Raw genomic sequence first — 17,050 nt, 5'->3', positions numbered from 1 at the left:
CCCCCCCCCCACCCCCACCCCATATCTGAGTCGCAGAGTGGATAGTAGGGGTGGGAATCTCTGACATGAGGCCGATTCGATATGTATCTCGATACACAAGTTGCGATTCGATTGAAAAACGATTATCTTTCAGAACAGAACGGTTCGATACGGTTCGATTAAGTTTGGGAACGATACAATTTTCGATTCGATACGATTAATTTCAATATTCAAAACTAATAGTGACATTTGTTGGTTGTAAACATTAATCTTAAAACACCACAAATTTTTACAGTATCTACAAATGTGTAAAAAAAAGAACAACAACAATGTCTTCTATATTTTTATATATTGAATCAATTATTTAAATGGACCGGAACAAAGGGCTGGGCGATATGACTGAAAATGTATCAGTTTAAATATTTATTAGTTGTTATTGACAGTTATAATTGTTTTTTGTTTGTTTTTTTAATTCAAAATAAGGATCAGGAAAACAAAAGGCTGATAATTCAATTTGAAATATAAATATTTAACCTTTAGACAGACACCAACACAATTAAACAGAATATGTCCACATTGTGAAGTATTTCAGAAACATAAATTTAAGACATGAAATAAACCTACCGTCCAGCCAAAGAAATATGAAGCCACCTTATGGAACAATAAATCTATCAAACCCATTTTAACAACTTAATATATCCAAAAATATTTCCAAAAGTGCCCTAACCTTTTTATCAACAATTTTTGTTTTTATTTTTGTTTTTCTTTGCCATCACATTCATTTTTGGTTAATGTATGATATCTTTTTTGTTTTTTTAATCTGAGACACAATGATGACAACGGAATCACAACAGTTTGTTTTGTTTTTTGGGCTGTCGTTCATTTTGAGTTTGATGACGTAATTGCGGGCACGTCTCAGTTCTCCGATCTGCTGCTCATGCTAGTTGTCGACATTGACAGGGAGCCACAAACTGAGAAATGAGATACTTGCAGTGTGCTTTTAGCATAGCTGGTGTGTTGGCTGTGGGACATACCTGTGTCGTTTGAATCCATGCATTGGATCGTCACGGGAGTTATTCTTTTTGGCTCGCGCGCAGTACCAACGCCGGCCCGGGACATACAAGTGCACCGAGAGGACTCGATAGCCATGGGAAATACCGAGATGTACGGCACCGGCTTCTGCTAAATGTCTCCACTGTTGCATGTTGTCACTCGTGCGCGCGCGCGCGCGCCGTTGTTCTGTCGGATCAGCATACCTCGTCAGATCAGCATACCCGTATGCTGATCTGACAGCTGCCTCTATCGGGCTAGCATACGTAGTCAGAATAGCATTCCTACGTTACGACGATCCCGTAAATGATAATAATACACTGCAATTAGGCTAAACACAGATGCATATTAAAAACACTTGAGCTACCAAAGAAGCATATGTAGTTAGTTTTAACACGAGCATGCTGTTCTGACGGCTGATTGTAACATCGGTATGCTGTTTTGATGGCTGAAATGGGCACCCGCAGCACATTGTTGCCTTAGTTTACGAGTCAAGAAAAAATAAGGCCAATTATAGAGCCACATTAAAACTTCAGAGGACAATATGCCAACGCGCTCCCACAAACGATTTGCATGAATTTCTGTATTTTTAGATGATTTAAGTTTTCGCGTCTCATTCCGTTGTGTTCATTTTGCTGACTGCTGCGTTCAGGTGTAGGCTTATGTGCACAGGGTCGTCATACGAAAACATTTTTATATATCAAAACAAACTGTTGTCAATAAATCAAACAAAAACCATATGCAGGCGCGGATGACAGTTTCCTCACCAAACTGAGGCTGAATGCACATTATAATGACTTGCACACGAACTGCCCACTTGGTGACACAATTGTCATTTCTAAGTAGTGTAAAAGGCAACATTATAATCAAACATCAAAATATTGGCTCCAGCGATACCCATTATGTATGATAGTTGTCTACATGACAGAAAATTGTCTAGATTTAATTGAACAGATTTTGCAGGCTGTGAGAGAATTTGCCAGTTGGAACACCATTGCTTAATTTTGAAAGAAACATTTGAGAAGACTCGAAAAAAATGAGCTTTATTGTTGAATTCAAAATGAAAACCGATGCAGGACGATGAAACATATTTTATGTACAAACTACAATACACGTTGCCAGTTTGCTAAAAGTACAAAAACATCAAGTGACAAAAACTACACAACGTCTCAAAAGATTCCAAACTTCGATGGCTGTTGTGTCGCGAGCACGGCGTTGACGGTAGGCGGCCCCCCTCCCCCCCAAAAAAGGTGCGTAACGTCTTTGCATTATGTTTACAACATCCGGGGAATGAAGCGTCTCTGAGCGCTACTTTGCTAGCTCTCTGTAAACACGGAAGTAGTTTGAATGGTGATGCTACTGAAATGTAAACAAAACAAGTAGAGCACGGTGCAGAACTCTTGCTATTGTTATGAAAACCATTAAGCCTCACTCTCAACCGATTCACAGCAACGCGATATCCGGTCCACAGCTTTACAAGCAATGTATCTAAGGATTCCCGGCGGATTTTGTATCGGTTGACAAGTCTGCTACCGATACGGTCGTTTAGCTCCCCTTGACGACCGATGGTTCGGTCGAATCGGTTTTTTGTCCCACCCCTAGTGGATAGATCTCAAAACGCAGCCCCTTGCATTTCAGTGTGGGCAGCACATATGCATACCTTCCTTGAACGATGAGTAGTTGATGTAGTTTGATGAGGCGGTGCAGCAATTCGATTATCATCCCATTTCTTCTTTGTTATAAGTGCACAGCCTTCTGAACCCATTCGTTGTCTATGTGTTGAGTGTGTCATGACTCAGGTCATGCAGGAGTAAGGTTTGGGTCTTGTCTCATGTCTGGGGTTATGCCTGGGTTAAGTTTGAGTAGAGTTCATGACCGTGCGCCAGAGTTCACGACCCGTTACGTGTCTGTTTTGGTATTGATGTAACAGCGTCCAATTTCAACTAGTTTTAGGCTATATGATGTCTGGACTATGTGATGTCAGGAATCTTTAATGCTATGTGATGTCTAGGACGATCTGTAATACTATGTGATGTATATGATGTCAAGAATCTGTAATCGCGTTACTGGGTTAACAGCCAATCAGAGAATTCCATGTCAGAACTGGTACTCACATGTCTAGCCACAACCAATGAGATTGATCGACTGTCTATAGGGTCTGAGAAATGTGTGTGTGGTCGCCGGATTATTGCTCACTGTTTCACTGTGCTTTTCCGCTGCCCAAAGGGGGCTTGGCGTGTCGTGATTCTCGATGCATTCTCGTTGTTTTTAGTTTTGTCAAGTTATGTGAATAAATGGTTAAAACCTTATTTGTGTCTGCGCCTTGGGATCCAACCTCTCAGCACACGACAGAGGGGCAGGTACCACGGAATGGAGCGTTGCTGTATTCATCTTGGATACATATGCTGTCAGTCCACAACAAAAATAAAGGAGTTTGACTCATTTGTTAGTACTTTGAGAGAGAGTTGTTTTAATGTAATTAGATGTTCTTTTTTTTTGTTTTTGTTTTTTGTTTTTTTCCTGTTTTGCAGACGTCTCAGGAAACAAGGATAGCAGCAGTGTAGCCGTAGCGATGGCAGCAGTTCTGTCGACTCTGTGGGGACGCCCGACGGGACCTACTGGACCTCCAGTCCTCATCACAGCAAAACTTAAGTAACACTCTACAAGGTGACTCACTTCTACCAAAGTTATAGGATAAAATATGGGTATTTTTACTCATGTTATGCTTTCAGATACTATGACTGATTATAACACATACAACCAGAACCAAGAGACAGGGGCAATTTGCTCAGTATTCACTGGCGAAAAGAGATGCATGGGTATATTGTAATAATCCAACCAAAACACTGATGAAATATTCCAGTGGTTTTAGAGCCTGGCAAAAGAAGAATAACTTTGTTTTCTTGCCAAAGGCTCTACTTTGCCAGACTTCTGCAAATAGTCATGACTCAGAAACTATACCCACACTTGATATTACTGGTTCAGCACATGCTATGTGGGTCAGCAGGCTGAGCCACTCTGTTTCACAGCATTGGGTAGATCAGAACTCCTAAAATTATATACAGGTCACATTTCCTGGCACTACAGTTTCTGCAGGGAAAAAAAATGAAGACATATACAACATCAAGAAATAACTCAACCAAAAACACTCATGTCTTTTACAAATAGGGTAATTTTGTGTTGTTTATAAGCATGCCACCTTAGTATGTTGACTATACTGTAGTTATGTTAGATTTTGTTTCTGTCCATGCTGTGATTTCTGTACATTTTTTAGCCTCCGCATACTTACCTCTGCATTATGGGTAAACCTGGATTCATTAGCCTTACATGCATGTACTTCCATTTTGTCGTGTTAATGTTGTAAACGATCCCAGCTTCAATCTTAACTTTCTCTCAGAGGTTCAGACCAAAATTGCAATTGAACAGATATAACGGACAATTGCTGCCATCTGCCAGTGGAGAAATGCCACAGCTGTCTGTATTAAAACAGTGGAGGGGCAGTCTACATCAAGTAAACTAACCTAATGTTTTGTTCATATTTGTATTTATTACAGTTTATGTCACTTCTGTTACTGTGAGTGGATTATATTGTTGACATTGGTTTAGCTGCATTTTGGAAATGTGCACATGCAGGTCATTACCAATGCGTAGTAAATGTAAACATGGACATTGGAAATGTGCCATTTGAAAATGCCTTTAGTACTAATTAAATCCAGCCAGTCTTGGCATCTCCAGAATTGCCATGCATTCTGTTTAGGTTGACAGGGGAGCAGGATTTTATCCCAACTCACTTTGGGAGAGGGAGGAGGGGAACACGCAAGTGGCGAGCGGCGACTTTTTACTGTGGGCATGCTGTAGTGTCACATATGCGAGCGCCCACAAAAGGTGCGACCTGAAAAAAATTGGGGTATTTTTATTATTAATTTCAATATTAAATATTATTTAATTATAATTTTATACCACTGTGCTGACTTAGGTTGATATGCACACACTGTAATGTAACCAGCTCTGTGGTGAGTGAAATGACAAAATTCTCTCAGATCTTGCAATTCTGGAATGATGCCACCCTAGGCTAGGTAATGAACCCATGAATGTGTAGGGAGCAAGCTTTTAGTGAAGCATGGCATGTGGAGCACACCCAGGACTTTCCATCTGAGTGTGCTTCCACAAGACTTCAGAAAATGTTCAACCAAATATGTTTCTGATTTCTCTTCATGTTTCAGTGACTTTTGTTTCACGTAACACTCACTTGGCACAAGTTTTGTTCAACACAACCATAGCTTTTAAACTTTGGCAACTTGAAAGTTTTCTGGTGATTCATGCAATGACAAATACAAATTGGAATATCAATACAGTACCTACTTTAAGACACACATTCACAGTTTGCACTAAAGAAAGCATACCTGGACAGTTTGGTAAAGTTTATACAGCATGCATTAATTTATTGAATAAATTTGCCCTGTCTTTTAAAAACAGCTGTATGTATTCTGAGATCCCAAATGCTAACCCTTACACTGTGGCCTTAAAGCAGGGGTGTCAAACATACGGCCCGCGGGCCGGATCAGGCCCGCAAAGGGGTTCAATCCGGCCCGTGAGACGACTTTATAAAGTGAAAACAAAATTGTAATGTCGGACCAATTAATCAGCCAGCCGCAATCAAATATATAAATTTGTAATTTCACAAGCAGTCCTCACATGAGTACTGTAACTTGTACACGGAATCACCCTGTGAGTCATTATTTTACACACAACTTAAAGTTATGGTTTGTTTAAAAAAAGTTTGTTGTTTTTTAAATCGTAGACCAACATAAACGTGTTAAATACGACACATTCAATTACTGGTAACACAAATACATATGACAAGGATTAACGTCCTTATAAATTCATTAACTGTGCCACACAATGCATTCTGGGAACTATATATTTGCAAAACAGGTAGATTTAACACGTGCGGAACTCATACAGGCAAAGTGTTGCCGCATTTCACTTGCTTTTGTGTTATTTTTTTAAACAATAGATTACAGTTAAGCTCCGTAATTTAGGGATGGCCCAAAAATAACAAAAATCTGTGTATAATTGACGGCAATTGTTTTTAAGTTATATACTAGGGCTGCACAATATATCGAAAAAATATCGATATCGCTATATTGGCCCTTGCAATATGCATATCGCAAAGGCATGCAATAAGTTTTATATGAAATTTTATGCTTTTTATATGAATTTGACCAGTCAGATGCTAACTAAAAATGTGCATGGCCATTCAATAGTTGAAAATTATCAAGACATAATTACACTTAATTAACTAAGATTACATTAAGGTTGCTTATTTTGCCACATGAAAAATGTTTTTCTTTCATTAGGTAATAAAAATGTAATTTCTTTAGGTACATGTTAAATATCGCAATAATATCAATATCGCTATGTTCAGCAAGTATATCGCATATCGCATGTTTTTCCAATATCGTGCATCCCTATTATATACCATTATTTTACAGATTCGGCCCACTTAGTAATATATTTTCCTTCATGCGGCCCCTGAGCTAATATGAGTTTGACACCCCTGCCTTAAAGCAACAGGGCTCTGAGATATGCAGAGTTGGGTCAATTAGTGGAAGTTGAACCCAGAGTTCAAAGTAAACATGATGAAGTTGCATTTAGCTGTTGCGCTGCACACAATGGAATAACCTGTCAACAAATGTACAGTCAGCCCCGAGTGTAAATGCTGTTAAATACAGGTTAAAAAAAAAAATTGCGTTCTTCCTATACCTTTTGATTTAGGTATTTTAAACATGTTTAAATCATGTTTTTTTTTCTTCTTTTAATTATTTTGACAGACTATTATTTTTAGGAAACCTAGTCACATTCTTAACTCTTTTACTGCCACACGTTATTAAAAAAACAAAAACAAAACAGTGCCAGTCGATTTCAAGCATTTTAACTCATCTTTCAAGGCAAACAGAATATTATGTGCTTTTACTACATATACAAGATGTATCACATGAAAGATCGCATTCCATTCTATTATTATAAATATAAAAAAGTATGTTTCTACCTTATTCCGTTCTTTAGTAATCACAATTTGAAATTAGAAAATTTGAGTGACATTGAGCGAAAATTGAAAAGATAAGGCGAAAACAAACTGTTTGTGAAAAAGATACATTTTCTCCACAACAGTGACACTAATATTTTTTGTTTAGTAACATCCTTGAAAATGTTCTATTTCATCAGATTCCTTCATGTTTCATTGTAATTCCATACAAAAGAAATACAATGCTGCCATCTGCTGGCCATTGTTGGTGGGAGTTGTTGATTTCAGAACCCACTGACCAGGAAATGCTGCACTTAGAAGTTGCACTGCCCATTGATATAAAAAAAAAAAAAAAAAAAAAAAAGTAAAAATGTAGTTGACGTCATTTAACGTTTATGGCGGCATACATCGTGATTTTACTAATCGTTATTAAACGTTTTTCGCGGTCAAAGAGATGATTTATGATTTAGGCTCCAATAAAATAAATCAGACTTTTCACACTTGATTAGGAGATTATAATTCACCGCAGTGTACTGTGTAAATCAGGGGTGGTCAAGTTCGGTCCTCAAGAGCCCCTATCCAGCCTGTTTTCCATGTCTCCCTCCTTCAGCACAGCTGAATCTAATGATCAGCTAATCAGCAAGCTTTGCAGAAGCCTGATAACGATCCTGATCATGAATCAGGTGTGTTAATGGAGAGAAACATGGAAAACAGGCTGGATAGGGGCTCTCGAGGACCCAACTTGGCCACCCCTGGTGTAAATCAATGTTGTGCCTTGGTTTTGTGTGGTTCTACTTATTGTACTGTACTCGAATGGCTCTGAAGCATGCATTAAAAGGCGCCGAAGGCAAGTTAGTTTTTGTAGATTTGCGACCCCGCTGGCAAAAAGCGGAATGGAAGCTAGCAACATACACGCCCCCAAAGTGCCGAGACGTTAGTTAGTGGTAGTTTTATTGTGTATTGCTCATCATAAATGGACCCCATCACATTTTCATGACGAGGTCTTACCTTTTTAGCAAGAACAAAGCAAGCTGTGGATCCCGTTTCATCCTCTTAGATCTTTCCACTTGTTGAACGGTGTTTCAATATTGATCCGCGTCCTCCCGCGACGCTTGAGCGACTTCAGTTTTGCCCTTTTTGTCACACTTGACAGGTGTTATCCTTTCTTGATTGGTATTCTGATGCTGGTCAGGAGACGCGGGGAGATTTTTTCCCTCCAGGGTCAGAGTCACCTCCGGGGGCAACTTCCACCGCAAGTCGCCAAAGTTTCGACCTGATGGTCGAACAAAAGGAGCCACCGGGAGACGGAGGGTCGCACTACAGTATTGGTTAATTATTATTTGGGTATACTTTTATATACGCTGTCGTACACACTTGTCTCTTTCCACGGCCTCGTCCACACATTCCCAAACACTTATGCCGTCCCAGCGCTTCCGCGTGCATGTGCCTGACGTCAAGCTCAAGGAGAAACCTTAAGTTTCTGTCCCGAAACCGTGATCATTATTTGACTCTACAGGAAAATGGGGCAACAGCCATTGTGCCACAGTAGTGCCTCATGTCCATTATAAATTTTTTAAAGCCTGTGTGGGTGAAAAATGTTATTATATTCCAACTTGCACCTTTAAGCTCTACAGGACAATTCATTAAAGTCTGTGAAGGAATGTGACATACAGCGTTGTTCAACAGGTTCAACAGTATACATTCTGTGGTCCGGATCCATGTCAGCTTTTTGGCGCAGTCGACAGAGTAATTTCACACTATTTTACCTCTTAGGTTTTGTTCTGGTACAGAAATTCCGTCTGTCTCACTTTCTCCTTCTCCAGAAGACTCATTCATGTCAGTGTTGATGTTTGAATGAATAACAAAGAAGAAAAACATCAGCAAACAACAAGCCCTGTTGTTTGTGGTAGATTAGATCTTATCGCCGGAAAGCTCAGCTATTTTAACACTGCGACAAAGGGGTACGAGTGTGTATCGAGGGAGCACATTTTAATAGGTATTTTTGTATCCTAGGATCAAAACAACAGCGTTCTTTATATAATTCTGCGCGTTATATAATTCAGTACTCAGTCAGTGTTGACAAAAGTGGAGGGGCGTTTGATGGGTTATCTTTTTCCACCAACCCAACAAATAATTGTTACTTAAATGGTATATATAAAAAAAAAAAAAAAACATACTAATGTAAATACTCAAGATTAAAGTGACTACATTTTAAATAACATTTCAATTTATTTCTTTAAAATTCCAATGAAGTTGAGACATTGTGTAAAATGTAGAGTATGAATCCAATGAAACCACACATTTGTAATTTTCAATCTATACTAAATTGCAGAGGTGGGCATTCCGTCAACAATGACTGAAGGTCCATCATTGACGGACGGCCATTTTGTTGACGGTTAATGGCAAACTTAAAAAAAACAAAAAATGACGAAGGGGTTTTCGTCCGTCAATGTAATCGTTAATCCGTCACTACGTCAATGACTGACATCGACTCAGTTGTCCGCAATGTCTCCCAAGCAGACCTCCATCCATCCATCCATTTTATTAATTGCTTGCTCCTCACAAGGGTCGCGGGGGTGCTGGAGCCTATCCCAGCTGGCTTCGGGCAGTAGGCGGGGTACACCCTGAACTGGTTTGCCAGCAAATCGCAGTCCCAAGCAGAGTTGCCATTATCTTATTCTTTACTATATGGAGACAAAGGTTCCACATCGACGTTAACGGGGGCCAGATGGTCCGTGGCCACCACGTGACGTGACTGTCAGGCCATCTGAAGCCAACCACTGATGATGGCTCGAATCACCACTGACTTCTTCGGCCAAGCCAATTTTGTATTTTTTCTTTATTTTTACACTCCAATTAATTGTGCTTTCTCTTAACAGCAGCTGCAGTCTAGGTTGTGATTTTCGAGCTAGTTATTTTATTTTATCTATCTTTCACTAAATAGTGACTGTGCAGATTTTTGCTGAGCGCCTATATAAGGTAATCCAACAAGATAAAAAGATGACGATGAAGAAGAAAACGAACAAAGACGAAGAAAATGACAAGGAAGAAAAAGTGGCGTTCAGTCGTTATGCTATTTTTTATTTTTATTTTATGGATATGGATAGGATTACCAGCAAGAGAGAGAGAAGTTTGTCACCTACTGGTGAAAGGGCGACTTTCTGCCAAATCCCTGAGTGACTGTGACACCGTGCCCCCCACTAGCCCCAGTGAGGAGGGCCACAACCAGGACAGCGTGGAACTATACTGGAGCTAAATGGAGCTAAAAGGCTACATTCAAAACGTAAGGGGGAGAATTTGAATTTGTATTTTACTGTACTTGATTAGAGCTGGTTGCATCAATAAATTTGTGTAGCTGAAGAAATATAACACCACTCACCAGTTCATCACCTATTGAAATTTTTTTTGACTTGCTTGTAGTTTAGGTTTTTTTTTCACGTGAAAACTGAAGGCGACAGCAATGCATGCCGCCAGGCTGAAAGAATCAGGGTGGGACCTACACCTCAATTTCCAGGGCCAGCACCCACTATCAAATTGTAAGTTAAAAGTTTCAAATTTATTTGAAACAGACTTTAATAGCATTTGTTTGGTACATAGCACGTGTAAAATAAATTAGACAAAATTTGTAAAAACAACTTGATAAACAGCACTGGCTAGAAACAGCAAGGGTGGCCATGGCGTCGCCGTCCAGTCTGCGAGCCGGGGGCATCCATCCAAGAAGCGCCAGCTCTCTGTGGAGGAATCTTTTACGTACAAGCTCAACCAGGACAAAGCCAGGGAGATTTTAACAAGATGAGGAACTGGTGTCAATATTTTATTTTTGGAAACAAAGTTTCAAGTTTAACTGTTTAAAATTGCCAATTTTATATTTCCATAATGCCACGAATGTAATCAATTATTACTGTATTTGCAAATGTATGAAATCCTTTTTAATGGCCAGCATTCACACTTGGAGGCCAAAGCGGGAAGCCCTCTCCAGGGACCTCTTCCCCAAGGTGCACAGGGAGGCGTTCAAGTATACCCCCTCCCGAGCTCTGCTGCCGTGGAGAGGATGTTTTTATTTTATTTTTTTACAGCTGGCGGCCGAAGAGTATGGAGGACCAAAAGTGCAAACAATAAATAAATAAATACACCATTGAATAATTAAAAAAGTGTCATTAATTAATTAAATGTGTCATTAATTAATTAAATTCACTATGATTGTTTATTTATATATATTTATATATTTATTTATTTATTTCTCTGTTATTTATTATAATTATTTCATGGTCACTGTGTTGCGGTGTTTCATGAATTTATTTTATCTGTCAAACTAGCCCATTAAAGTTAGTGGGTGGGTCCTAACACCTGATTGGTCAATCTGCTCACCAAGTCAAGGCAAATCCATTTCAGAATAGTCAATTGATGCGGAGTGAGTAGCCAGTAAACACAATTGATAGGCTGGGTGGCGCTTTTCACCTAAATAGGTGCGTTTCCATTAGACATTAGATTTACGCTTTCATTAGGTGCTTTTTGAGACGTGCTGAAATGGAAGTTATTCGCATAATATTAATGGAAACACTTTTTTTCCCCGCATTTCCTACTAGTCATGTGACTCCGCCCGGTCACGGAGAAAAGGAAGTACAGGATCAGTGGCTCAGGTGCAGCACGTTCGACAGGGAACTCCTTGCTGTCTGGCTGGCGATCCGCCACTTCCGCTTCATCCTGGAGGGCCGTGAGTTCACGGTCTTCGTTGATCACAAGCCCCTCACCTTCTCCATGTCGAAGTTGTCCGAGCCGTGGTCCGCGCGGCAACAGCGCCAGCTGTCGTTCATATCTGAATGCACCGCGGACATCCGACATATCGCTGGCAAGGACAACGTGGTCGCGGATTGTCTGTCCAGGGCAGCCGTCGACACGGTACAGCTGGGCCTCGACTTTTCCCGGATGGCGGCCGACCAGTTGCTTCGGGGCTCCGACACCGGGTTGCTGGTTGAACCGGCTCATGTTGACCTGGCCGGACCCTTGGACTTGCCCCCCTGGACTGCGCCTTGTGGACCGTACGGGGTCCCTTCCAGTTGTTCCTGCATCCCCGCCAGTTGGTGCACGGGACTGTTCTGATGTTCTCCTTTGTGTGTGTGTGTGTGTGTGTGTATGTGTGCGTGCGTTTGCGTGCGTGTGTGCGCGTGCGTGCAAATACGTATAAATTTATACTCATTAATTCACCTAAAACCTTATAAAAATCCCATTACCCTTCACCTTAACCAGGTACTTCAGAGTCTCGCCAGAGTCGTGAGGTTCAAATGGTCAGGAGACCAGAGAAAAGGTCAGAAAAGATAAAAAGAAAAGAAAGATAAATCAAAGTGAAATCCAGCACCGACCAAACACTTCCTGCCTTCCCCATGGTTACAAAATCAAAGTCTTACGCCAACCCCAGAAGCCTCTAAATTCCAACAAATTAACGAGATCTCAAGAGACCAGAGGAAAAACTAAAGAGAGGAAGGAGGGAAGGATCGATGAGGCAGAGTGAGATCCATAGAAACCAGTACTTCCAGTCCATCAAAGTGAAATCCAGCACCAACCAAACCCCTCCTGCGTGGTTACAAAACCAGAGTCTTATGCCAACCCCAGAAACCTCAAACTTCCAATAAATTGAGGAGATCTCAAGTGACCAGAGGAAAAACTAAAGAGAGGAAGGAGGGAAGGATAGATAAAGCAAAGTGACATCCACAGACACCAGCACCCACTGATTCAAGGGGCTGTGGGAGGGAGAGGCAAATTCTGTTTGAGTTTCAGTAGATGCTGGTGCAATGGATCTTGACTAAAAAAAATTTCCCCTACTCCGATCCACCCTCATCCCCAAAAAAATTAATATGTATATGTGTGGTGCATTAAAAAAGGAAATGGATGGACAAAGTGGTGGGGCAGGGACACAGATGGGGGGACCACAGCTCTGCCAGGCACTGCAGTCTATCCCCCCTGATGGCTCCCCACCCCAACTCACCCCTCCCCTTGGACATGAAGTGCATTAAAATTGGAGGGGAGTTGAAGGGTGAAGACGGTGTTTCCACCCTTCCCCACCCCACCAAGAAATGTGTTGTGTGCCCTATGTGTATATTTACAAAGTGTATAGTGCAAAACTAGTGAAGTGAGTAAGAGGAGCGACCAGCGGGGCCTCACCCAACCCGGCGGGTGTAGGTGGCACGCCCGCCCCCCAGCACCCCCCCCCCCCCCCACCCCCACCCATCTGGCACCCCGACAGGCGGACAGGGCCAGCGCAGCAGGGCTACCGGACAGCCACCGGCCACCGGAGCCCGCCCGGTGCGCCAGGAGTTCTACCGGAGTGGGGCAGGCCTCAAACCCCCGCCCGGCCCCCGGAGCCCGACGCCCGGGCCGGGGAGGGAGCCCCAGGCCCAGGGAGAGGGAGGGGGCGGGGGGCAGACAGGGAAGGGGGGAGGGGGAAGCGGGGAGGAGACGACAAGAAGGCGAAAGGGCGGCTGCAGGGCAGGAGGGGGGTGTGGGGGGGGGGGGTGACAAGGGAAAAGGGACCGGGAGGCAGAGGAGGATGGGCGGGGGGAGGTGAGGAGGGAGAGGCGACAGGGGGGAGGAAGGGGGAGGGGAGAGGGAACCACGGGGCACACCAGAGGCCCACCCGCCCCGAACCGCACCGCCGGGCACGGAGCAGCGGACCGCGCCGGGACGGTGGGGTCTTTTTCTGGCTTTAATAAAAGTTTAATTGCTGCTATATTCATATCTTGACGTATATCATCCTTAGTTTTAATTTCAGTTACTACTCTTTGAAATAATGGAGCAAACATTAACCAGAAATGTTTAAAAAATATAGCCGGATAACCGTCTGGACCAGGTGCTCTGCCATTAGGCATACTGTCTAAAGCACTATACAACTCATCTATAGTAAGCGGGGCATCTAGAGTAACTTTATATTCAGTAGATAACTGAGGTATATTTAAGCTATTAAGGAATACCTCAATATGTTCAGGGTTATGTCTATTAATTTCAGAGTATAGATTTCGATAATAGTTATAGAAAATGTGGTTAATTTCTTCTGGTGATTGTGTGCATTCACCATTTATATCTTTAATAGCCGTTATATGAGATTTTTCCCGATTACGTTGAAGTTGATTTGCCAGAAATGTACCTGATTTATTATTATGTTCAAAATTATTATATCTCAACTGTTGTATTATAAACTCTGTCTTTTTAGATAACATGTTATCTAACTGTATTTTTATATTTTGTAATTCCGTCCATATTTGATTATTTGGGTTTGTTGCATATTCATCCGTTAGTTGTTTAATTTTATCTTCCAAGTATTTTTCTAATTTTTGATCCTGTTTCTTTTTATAAGTTGAATATGATATAATTTTCCCTCGAATTACTGCAGTTTGGCTCTTTTATGCACTGCAAACTTGCCCCGCTCTGCCTCCTCCCCTCCTGTGTTTCAATCGTGTGCCGTCACATGACTTAGCATCTCATCTTTGTAGTAGATTGCATGAAAACATACAGTATTGTACTTCAAAAAGATTTTTTGGGGGGTATGTTGTTCTAAGTTTTATATTTCTTGTTGCAGATAATCTTTAACATTTATTTAGGTTGAAAAAGAGGTGATGAAGGCAGAAGTTTATTGTTTTGCATTTGTAGTTTCAGAACAATATATGATAAAGTATTTGTTTAAAATTCTTTCCCTATGGTCACTTTGTGCACTTTAAAGGTACACTCAGTATTATACAGTGGCATCTAGTGGTGAAATAATAAATCATTCGGAAAAAAAAACAATTGTTTGTGTTAGTAGTATGTAAAAAGATATGTTGTATCGCATAAACGTACTTTTTTAAAATATAACGGTTAGTCTAGAAATCGCAAATTATCTTACATGTCCGCGCCTCGCCTGCTAGTGTCTGCCATGTTTCGCCGCCATCTTTCTGCTACGGGTGCCGTCAAAGACAAATTTCAGCGCTCCATTTCTTTACGCGTTTTTGGAACGCACTTCCGGTTTGTATGGCGACCGCATGTCCACGAAGAAGAAGAGTTTCCGGTCCCCGAAGAGAGCATTATCAAGCATCACACTTACTTTGGGAATTTATTTTATTTCAGCGCGACAAAACAAGAGTTTTTATTGTAGCCGCATTTGCCAGATGGAGAGAAATGAGGAACAGACTAGGTTTGGGACGTGCCGGTGCCTTCGACTGCTTTCTACTTGACCGGTAAGTAAGAGTACATTTGTGTTTACGTTTTGAGAGCGAGAGAAAAAGTATACTCCGTACTAATTAATACGATGTTCGTACCTTTGTTTTACGATCACTGTATCTGTTGATTAGCAACTCCGCACCACTCGAACGATTTCGTTATGTAGCTACTTGCTTTGAAAAAAAAAAAAGATTCCCGCTGGCACGTTATATTTAGAGTAAATGCGCAAGTTATTGTGTAATGTAATGTAACTGTGATTTCGGAGGTATATTTGCCCATAACTTCAATAGAGAATCTAAAGCATACTGTATTAGTGGAGGAGTTGAAAATTATTTTCGTTGTGGTTGGTGAAAATAGGGTTCTCGAAATTAATTTTCGGCAGGGAATAACTTTCTGGACTTAAATGCTGGCTGTACCGTAAGCACTGCTAGAGTCTGAACTCTCTCACTCAAGTGTGTACTGGTCCATTGTGTAATTGGGTGCACAAGAATTTACAGGCTGCCACGTTTTCCACGGAAATTCGACAAGCAAGCAGCCTTTGCATATTCTATGCAGTATGCAGTCAAGTTACTTTTATCTAGCTAATACAATGTTTTGGGCCCAAAAACTAAAGATCTTACCTCTATTTTGGGGGCTTTGTTGGAAAGTTGGTGACATATAGTAGTATCATCAATTATTCTATTTTATTTTATAATTGTGTTTTTGTTTGTGTCACACTAGATCAACAGCCAAACTTGAGGGGTTCCAGAACCATATTCTGATGTATACAAGCATTCATGCACCGTTTAAATACATCACCGACCTGCAAGAAAAAAAAATATCAAGGGGAGAGTCAGCAGCCATATTGGAATGCCCCGAATGAGGACACTTGAATGGAGGACCCCAGAAGGCTTCGGTGTTGTACCACCAGTATCTCCACCTACCATATCTGAGCTGCAACAAACTGAAGTCAGCCGACGTCTTGGTATGTCATTTACATACATTGCACACTACATGAACTTTTTGTGTGAAGCAATACGGAATGGTCACATGTACAAGCACCACTTGTTTTACACAGGACCTGCTGACCAGGTGTCTGAAGCCATGGAGTGACTCCTCCCTCACTTTCCTCAGCAAGCCTTTGAAGAATATGATATCATCGTTGGTGGGAACATGCCCTCACTCCATAACATGTACTTGTGCAGTCAAGGAGCATGTCAAACTTAATAAAACCAGCAAACATTGAAGTGACTTCATTTTTACTGCAGTCTGTTCACACAATCAATGGACAAGCCTTCCTTAATTTTGCCCCAATAACATCATAGAGTAGGCGAAAAGTAGTGTTACAGATCATACTGTGTTCGGGAGAGTTTGAGGAATGTTGCAATGTTAATGGGGGGCAATGTCAGCACACACACACAAAAAAAAAAAAAAAACATGGTATTGAGTTAATCAGATATTTTAGCTGTGTACAACACATACCTGCTCTGTAACACTACTTTTGGCCCAAACCTGTATGTCTATTTTCCATATTTTGAAATGCACAGCGTATTGGTAAAATTCTGGAACAACTGCAATTCATGTAGCTCATTATATTCTAACAGCATTTTTTTTTTTTTTTAGTTAATATGTTCATTTCATGTAGACTTTTATTTTACTTTATTTTATTCATTCATTTTCATGTACTGTACCTTACATTCATTGGCCAATGAAGAATTCCTTGTCATTGCAAGCATTTATAATAATTCTCCAGGCTTTTGATGTTTTACATTTCTAGTCATGTAAAATAGTGTTAGGTTAGGTGTCGAATGAACACTGCATGTTGAC

General features: G+C 41.0%; 1 protein-coding gene and 1 long non-coding RNA gene across 4 annotated transcripts in view; both read left to right on the top strand.

The window, feature by feature from the left end:
• The window catches only part of LOC144025434 (uncharacterized), a 59,575-nt gene extending 46,071 nt beyond the window's left edge, over window positions 1-13,504 (top strand). For 2 of the 3 annotated variants that reach the window (XR_013284859.1, XM_077531438.1), the window contains 2 exons: window positions 3,561-3,696; window positions 11,644-13,504. Coding sequence is in view for 1 of the 3 variants with exons in the window: in XM_077531438.1 (XP_077387564.1) it covers window positions 3,561-3,685 (125 nt within the window). In the remaining 2 variants the exon portion in view is untranslated. Of the gene's footprint in view, window positions 1-56; window positions 3,437-3,560; window positions 3,697-11,643 lie in introns of those variants that run through there. The other variant, XR_013284860.1, reaches the window with a different exon arrangement.
• Window positions 13,505-14,772: 1,268 nt separating this feature from the next.
• LOC144026176 (uncharacterized) lies at window positions 14,773-16,474 on the top strand. The gene is made up of 3 exons (XR_013285063.1): window positions 14,773-15,261; window positions 15,965-16,208; window positions 16,302-16,474. It is a non-coding gene; the product is annotated as an uncharacterized LOC144026176 (long non-coding RNA).
• The last annotated feature ends 576 nt before the right edge of the window (window positions 16,475-17,050 follow it).

Source organism: Festucalex cinctus, chromosome 9 (assembly GCF_051991245.1).
Source record: "Festucalex cinctus isolate MCC-2025b chromosome 9, RoL_Fcin_1.0, whole genome shotgun sequence".
Lineage (NCBI taxonomy): Eukaryota > Metazoa > Chordata > Actinopteri > Syngnathiformes > Syngnathidae > Festucalex > Festucalex cinctus.
Note: the sequence above shows the minus strand (reverse complement) of the source record. Positions and strands in the feature narration are given on the sequence as shown.